Genomic DNA, 23555 nt, shown 5'->3' with positions numbered 1-23555 from the left:
GTAGACCATACACAGAAGCAGCACAAGTTCTGCTTAGAATGATGAGGCACGCAGCCAATACGACATACCATTATGAATCACATTATTGCAGTCACATTTTGCACAGGAACCGATTTGATGATGACGAGCTCTCCAATTATCCACAAATACCCGCGTTGTCTTTCGTACAATCATCCATCGAGAGATGGTCGTATTCCTTCATACATATTCACAAACTCAGGCTTGCTTTCGTTTCCGTTAAACTCGTGAGAGTCGTTTGGGAGGGAAAATCGCGCGACATGCTCCAACCGTTATAAGATAGATGTCGTCCCTTTCAGGGGAAAGGAGGCGACGAGTCCGAGAAAGAAAAGAAACAGAGACAAGAATTCCACGCCCGTAAACTCCTTTCGGGGCCTGCTTGCGACAGCAGGAACACCCGACCCAATGCAATCTTTTTTATACTTTGTGCCGTCAACCATGAAGAAGGAGAAGAGGGTGAAGAAGCAGTCGTATCGCCGTAGCTGGAGTGCCAGTCTTTCCTGGAATATCGCGATTCAAAGATGGGACAGCAGCCAACCCAATGCCAAAAAGGGACCGTGGTCATACTTACCGCCCGGGCGGGGGGGTGTTACATCAAAATGTCGTGTCGGTCGTGAACGCCGTCGCCGTCGCTGTTGACCGGCGTTCTAGTCGTACATGTCCACTCCTCCCGCCGGTGGGCGGCTCGCGCTGCTCCGTCTTCGCTCCTGTCTTCTCCTCCTCCGGTTGTGCTCCGCGGCGGATCCCGTGGGGTTCAGGCCGGCCGGCGGTACGGCGGGCGAGGGGCTCATCTGACTCCAGGTGCCGTGCGTGTGCTCGCTGCCGATGCTAGAGACAGAGGGGTTTGCGCCGCCGGTCGGTCCAGAGTAGTAAGCCGAGTCCTTGGGCTTCCGGCCCGCCGCGAAAGCAGGGTTGGGGGGCGGGAGGGCGTCGCCTGCCTCGGCCATCTGCTCGGCTGCGGCCTCTGCTCTCCTTTGGCTCGAGTCACGGCGGTAGCGGCGTCCGCTGCCGACGTCGGTGCCGGAGAGACTGCTCACCGAGGTGCCGCGCCGTCTTCGGTGGTCGCGCTTGGATGCGGCGGCTTCTTCCTCGGTCAGCCTGCGCAGCGTGACGTTGCGGTCTTTATCGTCGTGGACCTTGACCTTGACGCTGACGGGCGCCAAAGTGGATTGGCCGAAGCGCTCAGACTCTGCGCGACGACGCTGCTCCTCCTTGGCTGCGAGGGCACTCGCCGAGGCGACGGCGGCCGCTGCTGCCTCATCGCCAGCCCTCCTGCGTTTGGCAGAATCGCGGCGCTGCGGTCGACCACTGGGAGATCCGTAGACATCATTCTCGGACTCGCGGCTGAGGATGCCCTGCGGGTCTGGCGGCATCGCAGGCATGCTGACGGAGTCGGGGTAGCCGGCACCTGCACCGGGAGGCGTTCTCGGGGGGCGGGCAGAATACGGCGGCATCGGGGGGCCTCCTCCGTAGCCGGTTCCGGAAGGACGGGGCTCAAGCTCGGAGGATTCGGTCAATTCGGTGATCTCTGTACTGATGGCGGACATGGGAGGTCTCGGGCGGCGACCACCACTGGCGCGGCGAGAGGAGCGCCTGTCGCGGGACGGGGAGGACATGCCGTCTCCCGTGTATCTTGAGCCTGAAACGCCTGATCTCATCTCTTCCTCGTCCCTGATTCTCTGTTCTTCGGCCTTCTTGTTCTTGCGGTCGGCCATCTTCTTGGCGAACCATCCCAAGCCCAGACCAGCCAAGATGCCCTTGCCGGCCCCGCCTGAGGGCGGCGGCTCATCCCTACGTCTAGACGGGCTCACATACGACGAGTACTCGGAATCTTCGAAGCTGTACTGGGACCTGGTCCTGGCGTGAGGGGGTCGGTTCGTGCGAGACTCGGCGGCGCTGAGAGCTTGAGCGGCCATGACGGGGTTTCCAGGGGGCGGCAGGATGGAACCCTCGCGGGGTCTTCGTGCGGGCGGCGGGGTGTCTTCGGTCCAGTCGGTGTAGTCGGTGAACTCACTCTGGGCGGGGTAGCTTCGACTCGGGCGACGGCGTTGAGGAGTCTCTGTCGAGACGGCAGAGTACTCCTCGTCGTGTGGTCGGCTCTTCTCCTTCTTCATCAGGCCGGACAGAAGCTTTCCTGCGCCAATACCAGCACCGACACCGAACAACGTCTTCATGAAGCCGCCTCCTTCCTTCTTCTTGTCATCCCGGCGTGAATCGATGTCCGTGTACTTTTCGCTCTCGAAGTAGCTTGCGGAATCTCTGCGCGAGGGGAGGTAACTTTGCGAGCCCCGTCTGGAACCGATGACCTCTGGCCCCCGACTGCGGCTCCGCGATCGCGATCTCTCCCGACTGAGCTCCTTCTCCTTCTCCTTGTGCTTCTTGCGACCGAACAAGGCAGCCAGGGTGGCTCCAGCTGCGAGAGGCGCCACCCATCTGTTGCTCTTGGTCTTCTCCGTGTGGACATCACTGTAGTACTCTGAGTCGTAAGACACGCCGCTCGGTCCCTCGGACCGTCCTCCACTGATGTACGTCTCCCGGCCACGGTCATCGCCCTCGGCGCGGTAACTAAGGATGAAATACAGCAAGAGCAAGAAGGCGACCCATAGGGAGTAGAGGATGAATGTGTACTTTGGGGAGCCATAGAGCGTCAATCCGAGAGGCACCTGAATGAGACCGAGCAGAGCGATGAGCCGTCCGCTCCATCGATGAAACATCTTTCTGAGCGAGCGTCCCCTGATGTTCCTCACGAGCCGGCCGCCGATGATCTGCAGGAGAAACATGATGAAGATTGCCAGGCCGATGGCGTGGTGCGGGTTCGTCCAGCTTCGTTCGGGGCCGACGGCGAACCAGCCCAAGGTGAAAACGGCGACAAGTAAGAGCACTCCCAGGATCTGTAGCTGGGCGTGGTAGGGTACAGCGTAACCGGGCTTTCTCGTGTAGAATCGAACCGTCAAGACGGAGAACGGGACGATGACAAGGAAGACGATGGCTCCCATGACACCGTGAGCAAGAATGAGGGTGTGATATTGAGCGACTGTCGAGAAGCGATTGCCCATGCCTAGGGTGGTCTGTGTTAGTGGAGTGTCATCATCGAAAACCCGGCCGGGACGCATTCACCATTGTATTGCATGGTCTCGAAATTGAGACCTTGGAGGTTGGGCAGCAAGAAGGTGTTCTTCTCAAAGTCCCAGGTTCCGTCGCCGACCGTCATGGTGTTGGAGTCGTAGGTAGCGACGCCCGGCGCCGAGAACCCTTCTGCCGGCGCCATGATGGCGACGACGAGCGGAGGAGTCCTTCAGACGCGGGTGGGGGGTGTTGAAGAATGCGGGAAAGCCGTTGGGCGTCTTTATCGTGGCCGACTCTCGAGATCCTCAAAAGGAAAGGGACCCCGAGAAATGGTTGCGTTTATCGTTTGGGTGGGATGACGGGTTTCCTGAAAGTCGGTCAGTGAGCCGGCCGGAGGTGCAAGTGGGGGAAGTTTCGGTGTTGGCGTCTGCGCTGGAATGTTTGAAGCAGAACATGCGCCCTACCCCCAGAGGAAAGATAAGGTGTCGGGAGGTTGGGAACAAAGAAAATCTTCAGGATGAACCCGAAGACTTGTGTCACTACCTTAGCGACGAGAGACTAGGTTTCTCCAAGAGAAAAAGAGAGTGGGTTCGTCCTGTCTGTGAGCTCACCAGGTGGTCGCTGACAACCCAGCCGGACCTGCAGCGTGGTTGCGCGGGGTAACCGGGTCGCCCTTGGCGCCGAATCCTGGCTCCACAGCGGGCAACGGGCAGCGGGTGTGGTGGAGCCCAGCCTATCGATAGGCCACTTGGGGACAACGGGTTAGTGTCCCGGTGGCTGGAAAGCTCTTATCGGCACGTGACCGCCCGAACTGATCGCCCGAGCTCTTCCAAGGTTTCCAAGGCTGGTTTCCGTCCAAGACGTCAGCGTCCGTATTGTCCTGGGCAACCATGCTCTTTTTTCCAGGGTTCAGCTCCTTTTTAAAGTGCAAAACCGTTGTCCCATGTTCGCTTCGAGAAGCAGCTGCGGACTTTCGACGAACACCGTCAGCCTCAGCTGGGCACGCACAAATCGTGCGTTCGCCTCCGGGGCGGTGTGCCACGTGTCTGCGGTGAGCTGGCAACGGCCATTCTGTCTGGCCCGGCCCTCTCTGCGTTATACGAATTTCTGAGATAGAAAGCGGATTCGAGCGAAGAGGGGATGACAATTGGAGGCGCAGAGACTCGAGGTTTTAAAACAGGCGGTGGGCGGACATCCCTGCTCAGGTACCAACGGCTACTGCAGTGTACCCGAACGGATCAAAGATCTCGACCTACCTCCCCGCTGTTAGCCTTCTTTTCTCCCCAAGACGGGCCGGCCATTCCACCCGTCGAATGAGTCACGTTGAGAAGATCGTGTCTGCGCAGCAAGTCATCACCGATTTGTGTCTCGCTGTCCGTCATCTCGAGCTACTCGCTCGTCAGGCAAGTCATCGCCTGAGGGGAACAAACAGCGGGTCTAGCTGAATCGCAGACTCGGGTGACGGTGTTCTCGATGTGCGATATGTCGAGAACGATGTCAAGAAGTCCTGTGAGGAAGAATGATCTGCCTTCACAGCCACATTTGAAGGGCTCAAATCCATGACGTTTGGTTTCGTTGAAATGCGATACTTGGTGCTGTCTGCGAGGCTCGTTCTCGTGGCTCGTTCTCGTTTTCGCAGTCGGTCGGGTCAGTGGCTGATGATGGCCTTGTCAACACAATGCTAACTTCCATTGCGCCAAGGGGCAATTTTAAGCATCGCCGTGTTGAGGTTTTGCTAGGAAATAGGCAAGATTTGATTCGATGATGGAAGGGAGGCGTGGTGTTCAGCATGAAAGTAGAATGTTTGAATGATTGATATAAAGGCCTGCCTGTTGTTTGAGATGTTGCCGTTATGGAGTATCGAAGCATCATTCTCACAGACTCAAACATATCAGTCATCTTCCAAATTCTCCTTCAGATCAATTCCACAATGCATATTTCTTCCATGATCATCGTGGGTCTGGCCCCTTTGGCCTATAGCTTCCCTCACTTTGCCAACTCTGGCGTTGGACACTCAATCCGGCCGCCAGTAATCAAGTCTGGAAACGGAACCGGACGTCTGACGCCGAATCACTTCTTCTGGAAAGCTCCGGGACCTGGCGATCGTAAATTTGAATCTGTCTCGACGGGTACACTTGAACGTGCTAACAGAATCAACGCAGAGCGTTCCCCATGCCCGACGATGAACACCCTCGCAAACCATGGCTTCGTTCCCCACGACGGCCGAAACATTACGCTCGACAAGCTCACAAAGGGGGTCAAGGATGCATTGAACGTGGCCGAATCCCGGGCTCTCAACATCTTTGAGAACGCTCTTGTAGTCAACCCCGTTCCCAACGCCACGGTAAGAGAAGCATCTGCATCGCTCCAAGAGGGCGGGCTGACCAAAGTCGCAACAGTTCTTCGACCTCGAGATGCTCCATGTCCACAATGTGATCGAACACGACGGCAGTCTCTCCCGCCGCGATGCCGTCTTCGACCCCACCAACTCCTTCGACAAGGGGACCTTTGACAACTTTGTGAGCTATTTTGGAAACGAGCAGGCCATCAACACGTCAATCATAGCCAACGCTCGTGCCAGACACGCCCTTTATATGAGCGAGATCAACCCAAGCTTCTCCATCACCCAAGAACAGATTCCGGTCATCGTCGGCGAGAACGCCTTCATGCTGGCCATTTTTGGTCATCCGGAAAACCCGGTAGCGAATAGGTCATTCATGGAGTACTTTTTTAGTAAGTGATTGTGGTTTCACATAGGCCATCGACATGCTCTAACCATCTATAGGGAACGAGCGGTTGCCAGTTGAGCTTGGCTGGACTCCGAGCGACACTCCGATTGACACCACGCTGGGCCAGTTCGTGCAGGATATTATTGCTCAGAGTCCTCCCGATGTGCCCCTCACATTTACCCCGCAGTCATCGATTTAAACACGGCGCGGAAGCTCGAGAACAGGTAAAACATTGTTGAGTTCGCTATGCATATTATCGACGTCTGATGGATGTTGTGTACGGCATATATCTCCATCTCTATAGTTGATGAACAGGCAGTCCAACATTTTCATATCTCTCTATATAGTAGATGCATGATTGACCTTAAATTTTATAAACCTTGAACTCGATTTTACCACTTTATGCCCAGAAACCTTGAGTAAAGTCTTGCCGTTTATGAACGCTGCAGAAGGACGACCCGAAGTCATGTAGCATTTTGTGCACGCTTCATCAGAACAACCCAAAGCCCAGGAGACAAATTGGTACTTTAGCAAACTGACAGATGGTGCAAACCAATCGGCCTCCGGCTTGGGATGCCGCCTGAATCTCTCCCTCGCCGGTATGGATAAGGTGATGTACTCTCTCAAACCCCTCAACTCCGGAGGGCCAGTTTCGGTCGGACACCAGCGACAGCTGCCCGATTTGTAAAGATCCCCGAACAGCCCATTGGGTCTTCTAATTGTTTCAACATGCAATCAACTTCGTCAGCTCTGCGCGGGTCTTTCCTCCACGGATTCGTCCATGAATTACTCCATCTGAATGTCAGGATTTCGCCGGAGGGTCTTTTCGTTGCAGGCTGAGGAGGATACCCAGAACCCACGGTGATGATACCCGTCTTTATATACTCCAAGCATATGATGCCTTCCACAATGCTCCAGTCTAGTTCCTCTTGGCCAGATGTCCTTGGGGTGTTCTTGAAGAGCAAGCCCCTCGTTTTCGGCGGATGCTCGAAGGTTACCTTCGCATTGTAGGGGCCTCTCGATGTTCCATAAAACAGAGGAAACATGATGCAATCGTAGAAGCGTATCGGCCTTTGAGCGTTCCTAGCCCAAAGCAAGACTTCGTCGCGCTCCCAGAACGGTGTACCTGGTTGACCATCGGCTTTCCTGGTCTCGCTGAAATGTATGCCGAATGAGCCCGTGTAATCGCCCAGACGATCGACAACTTCGGCCGCGTCGCAGACCTTTGCGAGCAAGACGAGAAGTGCGGCTCTATACTTTCCACCTGGAGGAGCCTGCATGGAGACAACCGCCTCTTTGGGGTTGTAGTGTTTGAGGACCTTGGCGAAGACGTAGCGTGTGTTCTTGATCGACCACATTGACGTTCTGTGACGAATCCCTTGTTTCTCAGGTCCTTCGTCCACCGCCCAGGTGGCCTGGATCCTCATAGCTGAGCCTCTTATGAACTCTGAGTCGACAAAGACGCACAGCTTGTCGATGTCAATACGCTCGCAGTCGTGCTTCTCGTCGGGAGCGGGAGCTGTCTTTCCGAGGCGGCAGTTGCAGCGAACACGTCTGCGAGGCAGACGGTCAAGGATATCGGATCTCAGCTGGGAGTTGGTATGAAGAAGACTTGTGTATAAATGTGACGTTCGGGGGCAATGCGACAGATGGCTTCTTTTCAAATTTACTAAAAGTTAGGCTGTTACAAAACACTATGTGTGTTCAATTGGAGAACCTTGATCTCCTAGGCGATGCAAAGGTGCGACTTCAAGGTGGCCTCACAATATAGTTTAAAATTTCGTGTCAACTTTACTGTGTATGTCATCGGAGAGAGAAAAGGAAACATCGTCGTCCTATCGTCTCTACTGTCGTAGTCTTCCTCGTCTGCCATATCCGTTTACTGCCTTTAAATAAAGGAAGAAAACACGCGACATTTTTGGGGGTCTTGAGGCGACATATTGATTCTGGGGATCTTGTTATATGAAAGGCGGTGGAAGTAATAGACACAGGCACCTTGCCCAGGTTTGGGTCAGTCAGACACTGGTGCTAGCGAAGGGTTGAGGATGGATCAGGGCACAATTTCTTACGGAACGTCCACAGACAATCGAAGATACGGGATTTAGGTCTACCGAGACATTGGACATCCAAAACATAGATAATTTGCATGTGACGTTTTCGTCAATCACGCAAAGCAGGATAAGTCCAGATGCGGGAACCCTTCAGACACTGGCAAACTGGAACAGCTGTAGTCGGTAAGCGGTTGGCGCTTCTTTGGACGGCCGCTCAAAACAAGACATTTTAGCGGCAAACCAAATTCGCTTTTCAGTACAAGATCGGCAGCCACTGAAGCTTGAGGCTCTAGGAACTAACTCCGGTGACGTTGACCCGTTTGCTGGTAGATGGAAGGTCTCAGATCTGAAGACAAGGCTGAGACTTTGCGCAATGTGAGTCAAGCCGACAGTGATAATTAGACATTTGATTCCACGGACTGCGCAGAGGTGACGTTATTTACCTCTTCTTGTCCGGGTCCGTCGTGAGAATTGATATGGTGTTTGATTTCATCAATGACATAGGAGGACGGTTTAGTATGTAAAAGTAATCTCAACGAAGCGATCAGTCGCTGCTCATGGTATCTATCTGATTTTCGAGCATCCGTACTTGAGACTTCACCCTAATTGCCCGCGTTTTTACTCTCACCTAGCTACACTTTTCCCTCAGAGCACTCAGTCACAATGCCGCCAATCTACCCGTTAGCAATCAATAGTGAGGGGTCGAAGGGCGAACAAAAGCCGGAGCGGGAACCACGGAACCTCGTACTCTTCTTCGATGGCACTGGAAACGAGTTCACCGGGTCTGACAAGGATACGAATGTGGTCAAATTGCTCAACATGATGGACCGCAATGCCTGCAATCAGTACCACTACTATCAAAGTACGTTAATCATATCTCAAAGTCGGCTGGTTGTTTACATGTTCTTAGCTGGTATTGGCACATATGATGTCAAGGAGAAGACCGTCCACAAGTCCAGCTTCGGCGAGATGAAGAGCAGCTTCTGGAAAATGGTTGACCAGGGACTCGGTACGACATTCGACGCGCATGTCATTGCCGGCTATCGCTTCCTGATGCAGTACTATGCCCCCGTGAGTAAGCCGTCGCCCTAGAGTTGGCGAGCATTTCAACTAACCTTCCATGATGACAGGGTGATAGAATTTACGTGTTCGGGTTCAGTCGCGGGGCATACACCGCTAGATTTCTCTCACGCATGGTTTTCACTGTTGGACTTCTTTGCAAAGGGAACGAGGAGATGGTGCCTTTCGCATATCGCCTCTACCAGCGGCACCTGAACGGCGAGTTTAAGGCTGCCAAGAAAGGTGACCATCACATATCTCAGCACAACGACTATCAGACAAACCAATCTCCAAAGAAGTGCACAGCGGCCACGTGCGAGTTGGTCGCGTTTAGCGACACCTTCTGTTGGAGGGCACCACGGGCCAAGACCAACATCAAGGTCTTCTTCCTGGGCTTGTGGGACTGCGTCAACTCGGTGTCCGTTTTGGAAAAGAAGACGACGGCCAACGTCAAAGTCCAAGGGACTGCGGACATCATCAGGCATGCTGTGGCTGTCGACGAGCGCCGCGTCAAGTTCAAGCCAGCACTCTTCGACCAGGACAAAGCAAGTGACGGCATCCGAAAAGAGCACATCAAGGAAGTCTGGTTCCCGGGCAACCATAGCGATGTCGGCGGTGGTTGGCACCCCGATAGTGACTTTCTTTTGACTGACGACAAGAAGGCCACGATCTCGTTACGCCTGAAGTCTTGGAAGAAACTTCGGAAGCTGAGAAGGGAGCAAAAAAAGGAAGGACGAAACGACTGGGGCCAATGTGAAAAGTCTCACGAAACCTTGGAGCAATTGAAGGAATGCGAGGCCGAGCACTCCAAGTCATATTGCTCAAAGGATAAATGTGGAAGGTGTCGCCATGACGGCCAACACGATTACTGCTCCCACAGGTACCGCATGAGACCCTGCCAACTGAGCGATGCCCCCCTGTACTGGATGATTCAAGAGATTGAAGAAGCAGACAAGCGACCACGTGGCGAGGGAGACTACTGGCCTGATGGCGAGGGAATCAAGTGGGTTGAGGACAAAGTTGCCGACTTCAAGATTCGTTACCTGTACCACAAGGAGGATGCCGTACTCGCTTCTCTTCACGACCCGCTCAAATTTGGCTTCGGTGATACTATAGGTTCTGTCCTATTGTGGAACTTTCTGGGTGAGGCTCTTGCATTATCCTTGTGTTAGAATATGACTGACATGAACAGAATTCTACCCCTTGGCCAAACGATGGGAACTGAAGAGGAACACCGTTCGCGCCGACAAAGAACACGCCGCCGACACTTATCGTACCCATTGGCACTGGCAGATGTTTCCCCTCAACATGGGCGAAACCCGAGATATCCCATGCGACGCAGTCTTGCATTCATCCCTAGTCGAGCGTATCAAGCGTCGCCCAACATACCGCCCCGTGAACAACAGTGGAGAAATCGACGGCAAGGAGACACCTTATTGCTTGATAACAGAAAACAAACAGGAGATTTCCGGCAAAGTAATCGAGAGGCCGCCGGCTGAGTCAGAAGACCTCTGTAGAGGATATTATACTTTTGGGGAGAAGAACACTAAGTCGGGTTGAACTCGACAGGGAATTGTGTTGCTTTTACTCGTTTTACGTCGCCGGACCGCTTCTGGTTGGGCTAGTCGAGTGTTGTATCGTGGAGTTGCGGTCAGGAGGTATGCGAATCGTGAGTATTGAATAAACGGCAGTGAAAGAAGTCTTTCGTTTGAGACAGCCTAGTTTTCATATGTTTGCACGGCTGAACGTCCTATGTTGCAGCAAATTTGGAGATTTACCTCTATCGGGGACAACAGTAAATTACAGTGACTAGAGACGAGGGCGTCGACAAGGATAAGGATGACGACGACGACGACGAGGGAGAGGACGACGTTGAGTATGCAGGAAGAATAAGGTACCTGTTCCGTTTTCCTACTCATGCTGTTGACGTTCTAAAGGTGATAGAACACCAAGTCAGACGTGCCAATGCATCCCTACATGCCACCATGCGCCCGTTTATTAACCAATAAACTCGTCTCTTCCTCCGTCCCGAATGCCGCAAACCTCAAATCCTCATTCATATCCACAATTTCCCCAAACCTGACCTTGAGCTTCTTTAAATGCTCCGACATGCCCTCCTTGCCACCAGAACAAGCCTGTCTCGCCAACCGATTCAAAGTCCCATGCTCATGAGTCGTGGTGCACAAGATCTGCAGGAAGCCTCCAGGAGTAGCCGCGACGCCGTTCTGGAACATGGCAATTAAGCCGAGTAGCAAGAAGATCGCAGTAACAATCAAGTCTGCGGCGTACACTGCAATGAGTCTCCAGGGGGACTTGAAAATGTAGCTCAGCCTATAGGTTTCGGTCGTGACGGAAGTTGACGTCAAGCGTTGACCGTCATTGAATATTGAGAGGGAGACATTGGTCATGAGATCGCGAAGAATGTCTGGAGACAGGTTGTAGTCCATGTACGTGTAGTCCTTCGTTTGTTCGTCATAGGTTGCCCTCGTGAGAGGCGTTTCTTGAATCAGAGAACTGCTCCTGTTGTAGCCGTCGGTCCCTGCAGCCAGATGAAATTAGTTACAGTGCCACGGAACGGAAGGCCGAGGTGAAGCTCTTGATGAATAGGCTACGGACAGGGCAAAACACTTACCGAGATAAACGGCATCGCCCTTGAGTGGCTCGGTGAGGGTCTCAACCATAGAGAGAAGCTGACAGCCGTGGAATAAGGCGTTCAATTCATCTTTGGAATGAGTGTAAGTCGGATATGCGTACTCAATGCCATCCGAACCGTCTTTGGCACGTTGCTCGCCGTAGAAAAGGTTGGGGTAAAACAAAGCCGTTGCGTTTAGCGGTTTCTCGTTCGAAATACCCACGGATATGGTTTGAATGGAGTTGGTGTAATTGACATGAGCATTGTACGTGGCCGCCATTGCGACGCAGTTCAGCGCCCGCAATGTGGCATTCTGCCGCTGCCCATCACTCTCGGACCAAACCATGACAAACTCGTACAGGTCGTTGACTCTCTTGAAATTAGGGCTGTGGGGGTAATGAGAAGCTCGATAGAATCCATTTTGCGCGTAGGTGTCGTTGAGATCCGTGTTGAAGTACAATTTCGCTGTTGAAACAGGGTTCGCGTCCTTGCATTGAAGGGACGGAGCCGCAAATTGGAGGTCGTAGGAGCAATTGACTCCGCAAGGTGATGTGCGAGTGAGATAGGCGCCTTCGAGTAGAGATCGTTTGCCAATGGCCGAGTACTCCAAGATCGGCATCCTAGTCGTTGATCAGAATCGAGCTTCAGGTGAGAATTTGGTATGAAAAACGTACTTGTACTCGCCATCGGGCATTGTACTGAACATGGCATACTTGAAGAGGTCGGCTGCTGATCCATTGCCGCGGAAATCAACATCAAGAGCTGGGATTGGTGCTGCACTGGTTGCGTTACGAGCTACCTGCTCTACGACAAGGCTTCCGCCCGGAAGTGATGCTGACAATGGGACCAATAGGAGTAGTAATCCGAAGAACCACAGCAGGGGGACTAGTTTCAATATCCCGAGCTGATACAAGTTAAGCGGACCAAAATTCAGCTGGAAGAGGGCTTCCACTTTCTCCAGTGGAAGCGACCTCCGGCGTAGGTACCACCACAGGAGTTGCGCGAATGCTGCTGAAGCGGACGCTGTCAGGACGGTTGAAAAGGCCCGTGAAAAAACTAGGATGATAAAACTGTTCCATGCCTGAGATATACCGACTTCGTCGATGGGTCTCCCACCCCCTCCGCCAATCACGTAGAAGTAGATGTAGTTGGCAATGGCGATAACCATCGCTCCGATGAAGCCCCCGACGATCACGGCTGGTGTGTACCATCCTATAGAAGAAAACTTGCTCGTACTCGGAGGTTTCGGTGAGATTACCGATGTGAACCCCTTGGTCTCCCGAACAAAGGGCGTCGAGGAATCAGTGATATCGGCAGCGTCGAGTGGATGAGGGCTGTGTTCATCGTTGCTGTTTGAGTCTGTCTCCAGCTCCGCGCGATACGCGATGTTACTCATTTTTCGGTGTTTAGCGTTCGTGTTTTCTCCGAATTTGAACCCAACTCGATCATGAAAACCTGCGTCGGATGCTTCCTTATACTGTAGGAAGCTACACGTCGAACCGCTGAAGGATCGCACTTTTCAGCCATGCACCCGGGCTTCGTCTAGACCGATGCTACCACAGACTCACGGGCCAACTATAGCAAAGGCAAAGGCAAATGCGGTCCAATTACCATCGAAAATGCGATAGACCTCAAGATAGACTTTGGAGGCTGAATAGGCTACATGCAAGATCTTGGAGGAGCTGAAGATCTAGCGTGGTGTTAGCTGAAGTGTGAATGTCAACACAGACTCGAATCAGCCTAACCACTAGCGACCGTTGTCTCACTTGTAGGTGCCCTGCATCTCAGCTCCAGCTGTCGTGACCCTGCGTTGAGCCAAACTCCTGTTGTGCGCCCAAGACTTGACATTCGGAGCATCGGTAGGTTTTGGGGAGTTGCGGCCATGCATGCGATGTGGTCTCCGGGAGCTCTTTTGCCATGTTTGCACTTGCACTAGCACCTCGGCATCTCTTGTTCAGTATCTGAGTCTGTCTCCTCTGAAGAGGTCGCCACAGTTTCTCTCGCGCTCTACATCTCATCTGTCTCCCTTTTCTTTCACTCAGGCTGCATACGCCACAGGATCTTCTATCAGTACGTGCAGGACAGCACGAGGACGAGCCAAAATCTTGGAGAGAATCTCTGATAACTCACGACACAAGCAGTGTAATCAGCATGAATCTGGACAAGGCACCTTTTGGTTGTTCCTCCCACAACAGCTGTTGGTAGCAACCTTCGTCACTCCTTCTCTATACTACGAACGTGGAGTTAGGCCCGCCGACTACGCAGAGTCTTCAATGGACACCAAACTCTTGCTTGCAATCAAGACTGCCATGACCGGCGCTGGGAAAGCTGAGAAGACCGCCAAAGCAGCCGAGGGAATTTATGTATACCCTGTTGTGTTGAGGAAGTTTCGAGCCCACCCAGTAGGGGTTTTCACAGTAGGGGAAAAAGCAGTAAAAGCACCTCGGTCAGTGCCCAGTCCAGTAGCTTCGCAGTATCCTATTAGAGGCGGAAAATGGCTTAAACGTACCTTTTTTCGTGACTTTTAGCTACTTATAAGGGGTCTAAGTGATTCTAAAAAATTTTAAAACTCTCGCAATAATTAGCAATAAATCATCTAATAAAAAAAGCAATATTCCTATGTAGATTAATATAGCAATTATTTTTTTAGCTTTTTTTTATATTTACTAATTAGTTTTAAATTTTTAGTTAACTATAGAGGTAAAAAGGAAGTATTTCGCAGCTTAAGCTATAATCTCTTTAATTAACTATACTAGTTTTTTTCACCCTACTTAAACTTTTTCTAGCTAATTAGACGCGCTAGATTCTAGCTAGTATATTAATTAACTATAATAAGCTCTTCTTTATAATTAAACCTCAGCTACTTTAGCCCTCTTCCTCTACCTACTCTAAATAATACCCTCTTTAACTTACTACCTCCTCCTACCTCTAATAATAATAATAAGAACTCTAATAATAAATAAGACTTAGTTAAGGAAGTTTCTAATAATAAAGATAATAGTAAGCACTTTTTTTTAGTATTTTTATTATTTCTATAGCTAATTTTAGCCTAAAGTAGGATTTATTATAGTTAGTACCTATATTATAGCCTCCCTTATAGCTAGCTTTATAGTTAGCCTTATAGGCCTCTCTAAAGTTAACCTCTTTATATAAGAATAACTTTAGCTTTAAGGTGATACTATAGTAGCTACTCAAAGTATAATTTAATAATAGTATCCTAAAGGTATATTATTACCCCTCTTTTTATAAGTTATACCTTACTAACTATACTATAATCCTTATACACCTTAATAGTAAGTTAGCTTTTAATATTTTCTTATGTTTTATACTTACTAACTTTATTATTAACTAAGTAAAGTAGACTAATTAGTAGTATATATAATATTAAGTTAGCACTAATAGCTCTTACTAAAGCCTTAAAAAGAAGGCGTTATACTTTAATAAGATATTTACTATTAGCCCTACTAAGGTTTATATCTTTCTTATTTACTTTATCTACTTATTAATATATCTAGCAGCTAAACAAGATTATTACTAGTTAATTATACTATAGAAGCCTTACTATAATCTTACTAATTATATCTTAAGGGATTATTTTATTAGTATTTATTATAACCTTTACCCTTAAGACCTTAGTATACTTAAGCCTCCTATAGGGATCTAGAATAAGATTTAGCTATAATTAGATAAGATCTGAGAAGTATCTCTCTCACTTGAGAACCTTAGCTTTATTATTACTATTAATAAGTATATAATATACTTCTAGAGATACTCTTATAATATTATTAAGATACTAAAAAAGCCTATTAAAGTTAGGTTTAAGCTATAAGTAGCTGCTTAATAAGGCTACTTCCTAGCTTAGATCCCCTATATATATACTAACCTCTTATTAACCTCTAAGATTATTACTACTAAAAAAGGATCCCTTAGTATTAATATCTTACCCCTATAGCCTTTATTAGTTTAAGCTATAATAGAGGTAATATAGGGTTTTATACACCTTACTAATAAGCTAGTACTTAAGAAGCTTTATATTAGCAAGCAGTTAGTACTTACTTAAGCTATTATTATCACCTTTATATAGCACCTATTTATTCTTACCTTCCCTTAGCTAGAAGGTATTATTACTTATTACTATATTTTTACTAATAACTTACTTACTACTATTAACTTTATTTAATACTTATATTAATTATAGTTACTGATTACTACTACTAATATTACTTAGCTAAATTCTAAAGTTATTAAGCTATTTAAGTAGCTATAAGCTAGTAATAAAAAGAGCAACTTCATATTATAAAGCTAGATTTTTACCTACTTAATACTAAATAGCTTTACTTATTAGTTTATATTTAAAGATAATATAATTATACTTCTAATTAACTTAGTAGTATATTTAATAATAAAGAGATTACTACCTTATAGGTATATAAGTATCTTAGCGCTATATTAACTTTAGTAAGAATAATATATATCTTTTTTAAGATCTCTCTTATACTTATTAATATAGAGGACTCTTAGAGTTTATAGTTATTGAAAAAAGGTTATAAGCTAGCTATAATACCTTATTAGCACCTATTAGTACTAAAAATTATTAATAACTATAATTATAATATAAACCTCATTAATATTAGTAACTAATATAAAGCTAACTATATTAATATTACTAAATTGCAAAGGGTTGGTAGGAGCAATGTTGCAACTCGTACTTCCTTTCTCAAATGAGAATCCTCAGATGAGGAAGGAAGGTTTCTTGTTCATCTCAGCTGCATCTACATGTCCTTTTATCTTCGACCCTGATATCCTATCCCTTGATATCCTATCCCTTGATATCCTATCCCTTGATATCCTATCCCTTGATATCCTATCCCTTGATATCCTATCCCTTGATGTCTTACTCCAGTGCCGAACATAGCCGAGAGCATCCCATGTGACAGGCCTAGCCTGTTACAATATATTAGATATAAAAATCTAAACTTAATAAGTATAAAAGAATATCCTTTTTTAGATATATTACTTAGAGACCTAAGGATTAATTACTTTTATATTCTTATTATTATTATTTATTTAACTTATATATAGTTTCAGCTATTACTATTGTAGCTTTAAGCTAGTAGAAAGATTATAATATTATAAGAGTTATATAGTTAACATAAGTAAAGCCTGTAGTAGCGCGAAGCCTATATATAGGCCACCTATACAGACTATTAGAGTAGCTAGCTATATAGATAGGATAAGAGAGACATTTTCATATTAAAACTCAAGAGGTTATAAAACTCAAGAGGTTATAGAATAGGATGACAATAGAATGCGCATTTTGCTTTAGCTTAAACAAATTAGTACCTAGGTAGTTTTTGTTTCTTTCTTTTCTTTTAGATTAGTATTATCTAGCCTGACTAGATTAATATAGGTGAATCTCTTTTATTACTTTATCTTATACCTAAGCTACTTAGTCGCTAAGGATAGCGAAATAACTTAAAATAGACGGGTAATTAATATAAGCGAAGCTTATAGCAGCATAAAGCTTATATATAGGCTACCTATATAGGATAAGAGAGATATCTTCACACTTATATACCTAACCTTACCTATAGTAGTATAGACTGTTATAATAGTAGTTAATAAAGTGCGCCTCTAAGTAGTAAATTATAGCAAAAAGGTTAGAGAGAAAGAAAGAATAATATAAAAAGAGTAAGGCTTAACTTATAAACTTCTTAAGAGGTGTATAGTATATAAGGTAGTAAGGCTATATATAAGTCTAACTAAAAGCTAATATATATACTTTATAAGCTATAGTATATAGTTAATATTAAAGCTATCTTTAAGTAGAAATTTTAACTTTTAAAAGTATTAAAAGCTTTAAGCTATTTTTTTATAAAGCTTATTCTTAGTTAGTATGAGGATTACTAAGTGAGGTTACTAGTAAGCGCCTAGCGAAACTTTAGCTAATTAAGACCTTAACCTTAATAGTGAAATTTTTGCTTCCTAAGAACTTAGAGGAAGTTAGCTATAGTTAATATATTATATTAACCTCTATTATAACTTTTAAACCTTTTCTAGTTAAAGCTTCTAACTTATTATCTTATAATTCTATAGCTTCTACTTTATTTTAAGTAACTAATACAAGTTAGAATATCTTATAAAAGGGGTAATACTTTATTAAATAGTTAGGAAATAGATTTTAGTATAGATAAGCTATAGGAATCTATATTTAATATAAAGCTATCCTCTTTAAGGTTTTACTAAAGCATTTATAACTTTATATTAAGGCTAAGTTAGCTAAAAGTAATACTAATTAAATAAGAGGAGATAATTAATAACTTTATTAGTAAAGTAATTAAACGTACATGTTTATAAAGCTAGTTTTATAGCTATTTTATTTTAAATAATTAAAAATATACTTTAGTAGTAAAGTAACTACTATATAAACATAATATAAGTACTTTTTAAAGAGAATAATATATAAGTAAAGTTATAATTTTATAGAATAGTATAAATAACTTAAATTAATTAAATAGTATAAAAAAACTATATACTTATAAGTATAAGGTTATAAATATACTAGTAAAGTAATTTAGATATAGAAAGTATAATTAAGAGTTAGCTCTAATTAAGTAGGGGAAATTATAAAAAGAACCTACTTAAGGAATAATTATATATATATATATATATCTTAGGGATTAAAACTTTAGAGAGGGGGGTAATTATAAGGATTACTAAGTGGGGTTATTAGTGAGCGCTTAGTGAAAATTTAGCTAATTAAGACCTTAACCTTAATAGTGAAATCTCTGCTTCTTAGGAACTTAGAGGAAGTAAGCTGTAGTTAATATATTAGATTAATTCCTACTATAACTTTTAGACCTTTCTTAGTTAAAGCTCCTAGCTTATTATCTTATAGTTAGCTTATAAATAAAAAATTAAGTTTATATAGTTTTTTCTAATTAAGTAATCTTAAAGCTAAAAGCTTTAAGGCTTAATAAAATATATTATTTATAAAGTAAACTTCTACTTATTATTAGCTTATATAGCTAAATTTTATATTATTTTTAAAGTAAACCTTAAAGTAATATTATATTTCTTTTTGAATTCTATAAAGATATTTAAATCTTTTAAAAATATATTAGTAATAAAGGTTTAATATTATAAGTGCTGGCCTTAAAGCTTTATGGATCATAAATAATAGATATTATACTTAAGAAGCTTAAGTCCTCTTATAATATACTTAATAAAACCTTAATTTATAATAACTATATAAGTATAAGTATCTTAAGCTAGTTAAAAAAGCTATAGTAAGCTTAAAAATTCTTATAGCTAAACTAAGCTACTAATAAGTAGTAAAGTAGCTATTAAGGAGGTCTTAAATTTAAAAGGCTACTAAGTATAATAGTAAAGCTGCTATATATATATATATATATATATATATATATAATACGCGTAATTAAAAAAGTATATTAATTAATAGCCCTAAGTTAGGCAATTCTAATGATATCTTTCTTATCCTTACGCACCACGTACATATAGAGTTACTAATGTATGAAGTTGAGGGTGATTTAAGGGGTTTCTGTGCTACCGAAAAATCTTCCTTCTGGGCCAAACTTGGGGCCGGACGCTGTCAACGCAACGGACTGTATGCATACGTTGCGGCGCCGCACACTTCGTCCAGCCGGCCCCACTCGCGATGACAAGTAAGGTAAGGTACTGGTAAGAAACGTCCGTCTTACATATTGCAGTTGACTCTTTAAACAAGCATGAACATGATCGTAAGTCCCTTGCTTTTCTTTCTATGCCTTACGATCATATTATCGCCCTTCTCTTATGGATCTCCTCGGTATCTTGTGTTCCGCATCCGATTCTACCTATCTCCTTGAAAGAGGCCGCCGCCACCTTTTTCTGGACCGCGAACGCGGAGACAGGCCCGCTCACTACACATAGCCTTCAATAGACACCAAACTCCTACGTGCAATCAAGACTGCCATGCCTATGTATACAACGGAGCAGAGATGTCTATGCTAATGATACGCAGTTTTAATCGAAGGTCCTTCTCTACTTGATCATCCACAAAATGCGCTCCTCAATCACCCCTAGCGAATCCATTCCCTCATTCTCAGCCATTAGCTCCAGCGCACGCCTCTTGTACCGCCCGTCCGCAAGCACCTTGTCCACCGCCCCGCGCACCGCGGCGGCGCCGGGCGTCTGCGTCCTCAGGTTCACCGCGAAGCCCGCCACCGACCCACGCTCCGCCACCTCGGCCTTCTCCTCCGTCTGGCCAGCGAACACGGCCGGCAACCCGTTGACCACCGCGTGCGTGAAGCCCCCGTACCCGGCGTTGGAGACGAACACGTCGGCGTGGGCGAGCACCGCGTTGTAGGGGAAGTAGTCGAGCACGCGCGCGTTGGCGGGCAGCCGGGACACGTCGAGGGTTGCGCCCCGGCTGCCCAGGACGACGATGACGAGCACGTCGTCGCGGTCAGCGAGACCCTGGACGGTGGGCAGGATGAGGTCCTCGGGGTCGGTGTTCACAGTGCCCTGCGTGACAAATACGACCTTCTTCCCGGACTCGCCCTTGTTCGTGACCTCGGACCACCAGGGCGGGTATGCCAGGTCTTTGCCGAGGGGCGGACGGGGCAAACAGCCTGCGAAGCCGACCGTGGACGGCTTATCAGACAGGTCGTACTCGAGGCTCGGCGAGCAGAGGAGGAGCGTTTGGTCATAGTCGACGAAGAAGATGTCATTGACTGTATGGGTTGGCAGCGACGTGCAGCCCAGCGACCGGAAGACGGCGTCCCTCTTCTCATGCAGCTTCTTGAACGGGCCGTCATTGATGAGCTGGTTCAGCGCCGCGTTGCGGAGCCTGCCCGAGTCGGACGTGTCGGGCGGCAGGCCGAGGGGCGTGGGCGCGCAGTCCACGCTCTGCATGATGAGCGGGCAGGGGCTGACGCCGAGCGTCCGGGGGAACTCGTCGAAGCCCCGCGGGAGGGGGCGGCCGTACCGCCAGGGCACCGACGCCATGTTCGGCCCGTCCTCGACGACGACGATCTGCCTGCCGAGATCGCGGGCCCTCAGCACCTCGAGCGTCTCTTGGAGCGTCTCAGTCCTGGCGGGGAGGTCGTCGAGGAAGACGCAGCCGATGGTGTGCGCGTAGCGTCTCGGGCCGACGGGGATGTCCCGCTGGGACCCGAGCTCGGCGAACTTGGCGGGGGTGAAGGGGTCCGGCGCCTCGAAGAACTCGGCACCCATGGCGCGGATCTTGGGCTCGTATTGGCTGGCGGCGAGGTAGGCGACGTCCCAGCCGCGCTGTACCAGGTCGGCGGCGACGCGCAGCAGAGGTCCGGTGTGGCCATCGCCAGGAAAGGACGTTACGAGGAGGAGAGGTCGGGAGTCTTGAGTGTTGACGATGGATCCCATTGTGGCTGTCTTGAGAGGGTGATTTGGGGATCAGAGCTATAATGAAAACTTCTAACGCTACAGCCTCACATATCAAAACAACGTCTATGTATTTGAAGTGGAAGACAATGTAAAGACGGATAACTTGAAACAGCTCGTCGATTGACCTGCCTACATATACTAGACAATCATCAAAAGGGCGCAATACCTTGAGAATTCTCCGATCCGGGGCCGACTCCGTTCCCCTGATTGATATTGCTTACTTCATACGGACCTTGGCGACATCGCGTTTTGTCATCTAGGTAACATTGATAGTCCTGTGTCCTCGTAAACCGAGCTGCTATTGTTATAAATGGCGAGGGCGTGTACGAAGTCGCGAAAGCGGGGGCCTGCACGAATGTGACTTTGCGGTCTCGGCTAAGAATGAACAGCGAAAGCTGGTTCAGCTACATACAGCCTTCAAAACTGCGGCCTGCTTTGTTATTCGTGCACATCTCAAAAACAATCAGACAGAGGTGTGGATTCTTGATAATGACCTCGCAGAAGAGAGATTCCCATTTCTCAAGATCATAAGCCAGTCTATCAACAAGTCCCGCTGTAACAGGGACTAGATCGACAACCCGGGGTCCGGATTTTCGCGCTCTTTCACGAGGGGTCTCGGCTGAACAGCGAGAACATTTGAATGGAAATGACAATTAATGTTAAGGAGCGTTCGTCTTCCATGTTGCAATCGACTCGAAAAAGCATAAGCACGATCATGAGTTCCTTGCCTTCCCTTCTGTACCGTGCGATTATCAATGGATGGGCCTTCTCTTGTGGATCACCGCTTGTCGTTACTGCACTTGCTTGATTGGGGGCTGTCGGTGCCTCTCATTGGTGTGAGCTGGCGTCGAACGGGGCCCGCCAGCAAGGTTGCAGGGGTCACCTTGACGGCCATGGCTGCCGCTGTAGGTTTTCGAAGGTCCGAAAATCAACGTGAAACCCAACAGCGGACAAACAACCTGCTTTAACTGCCTGCATCAGAGCCATGGCTTCATCAGCGGCAGAAGCGGGCGGAGAAGACAGCGATGAAAACATTGCGAATCTATCAATCCGCGAAATATGTCGTCGCTTCCAGGGAGAACGTCTCATTGTGCAGCCGCTGGCATGGACTACGCGGCACCTTCAACTCCTTCGCTGCACCATCAACGAGTTGCCCAAGTCATCAAGTAATGCATCTCAGCTGCAACCCATGCCCAACACGCCGCAGCCATCCCCCGATATCGCGACAAATTGGGCTAGAACGGTGGTCACACGCTATCCAGATGAGGTTGCCAGTGCCGTGGGCTCTCTCTTGGAGTTCTACTCATTTACCAAGCTCTCGTAAGTTGACGGTATGATCTGAGGCGTGCTTCCGGTTCTAACTGCATAGTGGTGCCCTCATGTTCTACTACGAAAAACACAAGATTCATCATCCGTGCGACATATATACCGGCATTTCTCCATGTCCAAACGGTCCGCAACTGTCATCCGTTGCTTATGTTGATGAACTCAATATTTATCATCTACGCTGTGATGTTTGAACGCGCCGAATGCTCTGGGGACTTCCACAGCATGAAAATCGAAAAGCGGCCTTCACAGACCCATACACTGCCGCTCTTCTCATTGCCCAAGCCCAACGACTTCGCAAGGAAAATGCACTTTCTAACCGAACTCAAGACCCTGGAGGGAGTTCTTGCAAGTCACACTCGCCTTACAAGGTCAGCCATCACTCATTCAATATTGTACGTTTGCTAACCAAGCTCCAGGTTCATTTGATGAAGTCAGTTCAAATGGGCGTCAGGAGGAATCAACTGTGGTTGTACACGGCGTTCGTCACGGACGCTTTCTTGGACAAGCTTGCCTACCCCTCCCAAAGGTCAGAGTCACATCTTGACATTTGGTATAGTGGCATAGAATCTGAGCCGTTCGAGACTTTCCCTCTGCGCGTGATAGAAGCAATGCATCACAATTCCAGAGGGGAGAAGCGGCGAAGGGGTGATGATGAGTTGGAGAATCAAGACGGCAAAAGGTGTGCCGGCGGCCCCCAAAGCTGCGCTGCGAAGCGCTGACTAGGACGCTGGAACCTTAGTCATCGCGCTGAATGGTGCAGCAGACAGCCCCCGCAAGCTGCCCGGCTGGCAACCTTCCAACTTAGGCAGCTGGAGCTAAACATCGACAGGGGATGATGGGCCAGACCTCGCTCGGGTTAGCCCGCCGTCGCACGCCAATCCTTCACTCAGCCAAGCCTAGCTTGGCAGGATAACCTATTACAGCTTTACGATGGTGGGGGGTGCTAGAGACATATCTCCAGGCAGCCGTCAATTGCACCTGGTCGAGATGCTCGGATGCAGGAACAAACGGCAGCCTATTTTTTTTTCATCCCTCTTCCTTGGCTCGTATTGGATGAACCTGCAATTCGATCCCACAATATCCCCCTGCATCCTCCCCAAATAGCCGTAGACGCTTAAACTTTGATGAGATAGATTCGAAGAAACATGTCCATTGAAATCCAAGATCTGGAGTCGAAGCGAGCTCTCATGATCGGCATTTGCGCTAGCGTCTTGACCCCAACCAGTCCGTTGTTACCGCATCGCG

General features: G+C 47.7%; 6 protein-coding genes across 6 annotated transcripts; 2 read left to right on the top strand and 4 right to left on the bottom strand.

The window, feature by feature from the left end:
- Window positions 1–665: 665 nt before the first annotated feature.
- Window positions 666–3286, bottom strand: CGGC5_v001457 (uncharacterized protein; the record flags this gene model as incomplete). The annotated part of the gene is made up of 2 exons (XM_032034513.1): window positions 666–3076; window positions 3136–3286. 2 exons carry the CDS (start codon window positions 3284–3286, stop codon window positions 666–668), a joined length of 2562 nt encoding a protein of 853 aa, XP_031886316.1.
- Window positions 3287–5014: 1728 nt separating this feature from the next.
- Window positions 5015–6012, top strand: CGGC5_v001456 (putative sterigmatocystin biosynthesis peroxidase stcC; the record flags this gene model as incomplete). Its single annotated transcript, XM_032034512.1, has 4 exons — window positions 5015–5189; window positions 5247–5428; window positions 5484–5817; window positions 5870–6012. 4 exons carry the CDS (start codon window positions 5015–5017, stop codon window positions 6010–6012), a joined length of 834 nt encoding a protein of 277 aa, XP_031886319.1.
- Window positions 6013–6599: 587 nt separating this feature from the next.
- CGGC5_v001455 (uncharacterized protein) lies at window positions 6600–7240 on the bottom strand (the record flags this gene model as incomplete). The annotated part of the gene is made up of 2 exons (XM_032034511.1): window positions 6600–6608; window positions 6674–7240. 2 exons carry the CDS (start codon window positions 7238–7240, stop codon window positions 6600–6602), a joined length of 576 nt encoding a protein of 191 aa, XP_031886318.1.
- A 1287-nt stretch (window positions 7241–8527) lies between these two features.
- CGGC5_v001454 (Uncharacterized protein) lies at window positions 8528–10483 on the top strand (the record flags this gene model as incomplete). Its single annotated transcript, XM_032034510.1, has 4 exons — window positions 8528–8726; window positions 8775–8935; window positions 8995–10066; window positions 10116–10483. 4 exons carry the CDS (start codon window positions 8528–8530, stop codon window positions 10481–10483), a joined length of 1800 nt encoding a protein of 599 aa, XP_031886321.1.
- Window positions 10484–10896: 413 nt separating this feature from the next.
- Window positions 10897–12951, bottom strand: CGGC5_v001453 (uncharacterized protein; the record flags this gene model as incomplete). The annotated part of the gene is made up of 3 exons (XM_032034509.1): window positions 10897–11462; window positions 11556–12175; window positions 12230–12951. The coding sequence occupies 3 exons, from the start codon at window positions 12949–12951 to the stop codon at window positions 10897–10899; spliced, it is 1908 nt and encodes a 635-aa protein (XP_031886320.1).
- Window positions 12952–19598: 6647 nt separating this feature from the next.
- Window positions 19599–20960, bottom strand: ugtA1-2 (UDP-glucosyltransferase A1; the record flags this gene model as incomplete). Its single annotated transcript, XM_032034507.1, has 1 exon — window positions 19599–20960. One exon carries the CDS (start codon window positions 20958–20960, stop codon window positions 19599–19601), a length of 1362 nt encoding a protein of 453 aa, XP_031886405.1.
- Between the last annotated feature and the right edge of the window lie 2595 nt (window positions 20961–23555).

Source organism: Colletotrichum fructicola, assembly GCF_000319635.2.
Source record: "Colletotrichum fructicola Nara gc5 chromosome Unknown KSG_Nara_v1_contig01, whole genome shotgun sequence".
NCBI lineage: Eukaryota > Fungi > Ascomycota > Sordariomycetes > Glomerellales > Glomerellaceae > Colletotrichum > Colletotrichum fructicola.
This window is presented reverse-complemented; position numbering and strand designations above follow the sequence as displayed.